Source organism: Penaeus vannamei, chromosome 43 (genome assembly GCF_042767895.1).
Source record: "Penaeus vannamei isolate JL-2024 chromosome 43, ASM4276789v1, whole genome shotgun sequence".
Classification (NCBI taxonomy): Eukaryota; Metazoa; Arthropoda; class Malacostraca; order Decapoda; family Penaeidae; genus Penaeus; species Penaeus vannamei.
Window position 1 is genome coordinate 23,947,789 of NC_091591.1, and position 5,000 is coordinate 23,952,788.

General features: G+C 40.2%; 1 protein-coding gene across 6 annotated transcripts in view; it reads left to right on the forward strand.

Annotated features, from left to right (window-relative positions):
* The window catches only part of pps (protein partner of snf), a 95,476-nt gene that overhangs the window by 15,757 nt on the left and 74,719 nt on the right, over window positions 1–5,000 (forward strand). For all 6 annotated transcript variants that reach the window (XM_070119077.1, XM_070119073.1, XM_070119075.1 and 3 more), the window contains one exon: window positions 295–1,754. In XM_070119077.1, the coding sequence (XP_069975178.1) occupies window positions 295–1,754 (1,460 nt within the window). The remainder of the gene's footprint in view (window positions 1–294; window positions 1,755–5,000) is intronic.

The following is a 5,000-nucleotide window of genomic DNA, read 5'->3' on the forward strand; positions in this document are numbered from 1 at the left end:
TAATTAGATAAAGATTTAGAAAAATTAAAGATATTCAACTATGTTAATCTTTTATGTACGTAGATAAATATATACATTCAGATATAGATATAAATATGGATATTGCTCCCCCATATAACTTGAAATTTGATTTATGAATATAAAGACATTTAATCTTTAACTTTGAAAACTAGCATAAAAGCAAATGTTTTTTTGTACTACTCGTTCATTTTCAGTAAGATGTGTTAGAAAAAAGTGGCAAAAATATGAAAAACATTTATAGAAATTCCTAATAACATTGTTACCTTTTCACAGGTTTGAAGATGAGGCAGCTGACTGTGAACGTTGAAAGAGTGGACTTGGAAGCAGGCCTAAAGCAAGCCGATTCCACAACAGCAGTCAAGGAGGAATTTGCAGATGCAGATGATGATCAGTCTCCAGGGAAAATTAGTGAAACCAGTGACAGTGAGGGACTCTTGACAGTACAGAATGCCTCTAAAAGCTCCCTAGCTGAAGGGCAGGAAATAGCTGCAGGGTCCAATAGAATGAGAGAGGAAGGATTGGGAGGTGAAGGAAAGAAAAAGGCTTTGAAAAAGGAATCCATAACTCAGAAACCGATCCCTCAGTTTGAACCGGCCTTGTTCTCCACCCCTGATGTAATGCAGAAAATTGGGGAGGTGAATTCTAGTCATTCTGTGATGGTGAAGGGAAGTGCAAAAGCAATCAAGCCTCAAAAAATCCTTGTGCTTAAGAAAGAGGTAAAACAAGAGGACAGTCAAGCTTTAAAGAGCACAGGTGAAGGGGAAGGGAGTGAAAGTGATTTGTGCAAAGAGGAAAAGGTTTGCATTGCAGAAAATGACAGCAAACCATTGGAGGAGAGTGTGCTGAAAGACCAGGGTATTGAACTTAAGGGAGGGGAAGTGCCTAAAATGCCACTGGACACATTGAATTCAGATCCAAGTACAGATAGTGCTGGGGACAAGCGAGTTAGTGAAAACAGGCATAAAGTCATTCAGGTAAAGAGTCCCAAAGGATTCCGCCAAGTGGTGGTGCTGAACTCGGCCAAGGCGGGCATGTACAGGGAACCCCTCATCAAGGTTATTCCCCCAAAGGACCCACCCCGTGAGGAGGAGAAAATTACTCCAGGGAAGCAGCGGGCAGCCCTGAAGAAAGAGAAAGTGCACAAGAAAGAGGAAGACATTCAGAAGAGCACAAATGACAAGTGGGAGAATGGAGGGCTGAAGGCAGCAGGCAGAATTGAGGCTCAGTTGAAAAGGGCTGATTCTTTCAAAAGACTGGAAGATGTAGGATTAATGAAGAAAAAGGAAGAATCACAAAGGAAGATTGAGGAAATTCAGAAGAAACGGGAAGAGATGATGAAGAAGAGAGAGGCTATAATGAAAAGAAAAGAAGTTGCTTTACAGCAGAAGCTGGATGAGCAAAATGGAAAACTGGAGACCACTCCGGTTAGGAATAATGTACCATCTCCAAGGAAAACCATCCAGCAGAAGAAAGAAAGCCATTTGCCAGAGAAAAAGCCTGTAAAACAGTTGCTTAAAACACCAGCAAAGAATGCTGTGACACCTTCCAGGAAGGCAGTCCTTTCTGCTGAGGAATCGACTGTCGATGAGTCTCCTGTAAGAAGAAGTGGACGTGCCATCAAGAAGAAGACCTTTGGTGATGAAATGCTTACTTTTGATTTGAAGGAAGACATTGCTACTGGCGATGCTCCTGAGGAAGAGCAGGAGCAAGAGCAAGAGAGTGAGGATGATGAGGTCAGTCCAAGTTTTATGTTTTTAAAGATAGATGTATGTATGTGTGGGTGTGTGCATGTGCACTAATAGTGCTCTGCTATCCATGCTGCCTTTCTGTTCATCTGTATCTATGTTAGTTATCCAAAGAGAGATAGAGATAGATATGAATTTGTATGTATCTATGTTTTTGCATATTTCTCATCTAAGTGTTCATTTAGCCAAATGCTATGATCTGGTCAGAGTTTTTAAAAGAACCCACTGTTGTTAGGTTACTAAGAATTCATGCCATATCTACTGTATCTTTTCATTTATTGATTGCCTTTACACATAGATGGCTGCACAGGTACTTAATCACCAAGGAGTCAATTACTAGTCCTGCCTAGCTCACCTGTCAACCCTTTTCCGTAATTTTCATGAGACTGTTTTATTATTATTATTATTGCTATTAGTATTGTTAATAACATATCATCATAATGTCACCAGTAATAATAACAGCATTGATATAAATAGCATAGGAAGAAAAAAATGGGAAATCAAGTGAGACATGTAGGCTTAGTAATGTGCTCTTTGGTGACTTAGTATTTGTGGAGCTATCTATGTGTAAATGAAATTCACAAAGAGAAAATGACAGTAGACAGTGTGATACCATTGGGTTAAGGAAAAGATTTTAGATTTACATCCCTTTGAAACTTTTAAATCAATGTTAAAGTGTGAGGAGGCATTATTTTAGCTTAGAGTGGTAGTTTTGATGGAGTATTTCTAATATGGGAGGGACACAGGTTTTTTTGTTACAATATCATTAGATTCCATAACTGTTCCGTCTGATGTGGCAGAAAAGGTGTTTCAATGAGGGGGGAAAAATAGACATACCTTTAGTGTCTTGACATTTATAAGTGTTGGCTCCTCTCCTTTGAGTTTGTTAGTCTTAAATTTGGATAGATATGTCTTTTATTGAATTTCTACACACTTTTTAAATCTTTTGGCTTGTGCATTGTGGTGTTACCAGCGCAAAGAGGCTGTGGACTTGTCAGGTTTTTTCCTGAGAGTTTCTATGAAAATGATTCATGTATTTGGCTTCATAATACTGTTACATTTAATAACGAAGTAAGTCATGGGATTCAAAAATGGAATTATAACAGGACTATACATTATTGCTTAACCCCCTGGATTAAGTTGCAATGGTTACGTAAGTGGCCAGCATCCCGGGCGTGTGGCGCACAGGCTGGGTGCGCATGAACACCCATGAGCGGTGTCAAGACTCTGTGCCTGCCCTTTGAAAAGTTATTTTGTGAAAACTTTTTTAGCTTTATTGCCATTTTCCAATGTCTATATTTGCTTTATCTAGATGGTAATTACTTATTTTCCATGCACAGACTCCATATCATCTCTCTGTGTAGTAAATAGCTCAATGCAAGAAAAAAATATGGAACATTTGGTTATTTGTGTCTTCTTCTTCTTCTTCTTCTTTGTAATTTTCAATTTTACGGAATACAACCTGTGCCGCCGGTCACAGTGGCCAGGAATACAGTGTGCATCATGGAAATGGTGTCCTTCCTGGAGCCGGTGCTCTTCCAGTCATTGCTTATGCACGTTACATTCCACACTTGCTTATTAATGGGAATAATGCTAAAGCCCCCTCCTAAGTGCCAAATGAGTCATATCACACTCCAAGTGGTTTGTGCACTGTGGCGAGTCTTTTCCATCACCCTGGCCTTTCCTCTTGATGCTTTGTTCACGTCATCCAAATAGCTGCCCAAATTTTTTCTTGATATGATCGCAACATCATCAGGATCCAGGGGGTTAATGATTGTACAGGAGAACCACCTTGTCAACTTGGCAGGTGTTGTGAACATCAAAAGCATTATTGGTGTTAACCCACAAGTGACAGTACTTTTATAAGCCGAAAATGATATTTTCCGGGCGACTTCGCAATCAGACAGGTTGCCAGACTCGCCCACACGCTGCTTGCCACAGGTGACAAAATCATAGCACAAGCTCTGATCTAGCATCGCACTGGCGGGATGCACGGCAATGTTTACTTTTCCGGGTGTCATATGTGGGACACCCATCGTAAGTGGGTTGATGCCATGTTGGCTTCTCAATACACTATTGTTAATCCTTTGCCTCTGGATGGTATGTATGTCATGTCATGAGAATGGCCATCTCACTGGGGACATGTGTCTTGCCACTATTATCTCTAATATATTATCCTGTCTATCATGTGGACTGGTATAGTTGATGGATGCTTTGTGGGAATTAATGCAGTGAAATAGCTTTTTAACCTTATTATTTCATACTTGCCTGTATCAAAGCCACGAATCAGGGCTTTATATGGCATTAAAACCTATGGCCAGCTGCCATTGTGGCCAATGCAGTCGTATTTACATGTAGGAACTGACTTTAATCCTTTTGGTAAGCCTTTTGCTCTTTTATTCAGCTCAAGAGGCATTGGATTAACCTACTCAAGATGGGAACCCACTGTGCCAAACGGAACCATGTACAGGGGTGTAGGTAGTCTGCCACACATGAGAAAAATTAAAAGTGTGGTAAACATGAATTTACCACACTTTATGCCCTTGGCTGTGCAAAAATGATTGCTTAGGTACTGAGGCTAGAAAAAGGGTCTAATATCTTTCACTCTTGTTTCTCTCTCTCTTTTTTTCCAAACCTGTGTCTTCATGTACAAGCATATATTACATGTAAGCAGCATGCGGCAGTGGAACTGCTGATGATGTAAACTTGTCCACCAAGTGATGAATGGCAGAGCATGGGCCTTAGCATGGGCCAGTCACCCTGTTTCTAAGGACTTCTTGATGGAAATAACTGTGTTTTGACAGCAACCAGTGACAAAAGTCTTAAATATATGACATCGTAAGATTCATCATAACACTGGCACCAGTGGCTTGCTCCATATTTCTCTATTACTCTTTATTATTATTTCAACTTGTATAGTAGGATAATTTCAGAAGACGTAAGACGATAATTCCACCCATAAAAACTTGCCTCACAGCATTAAGTGCTTAGTTACTATCTCTCGTCTGTGAGAGGTGGTACCCACAATATTTTCCTCATGACGTTGCCAGCATACTCTGAAAGTAAGGGCAATTTTATTCCTCGAGCTGTTGATTTGGAAATGTCAGACAAAGTTGAAACATTTATAAACAAGTCAGTAGATGACAGTCATGCTGACTATGACTAAGGGAAAGATGATGTTGATTTGAGTGGTGAGGGAGGAGGGGAAGGGCAAAATTAGTGAAGGCTCTGCCC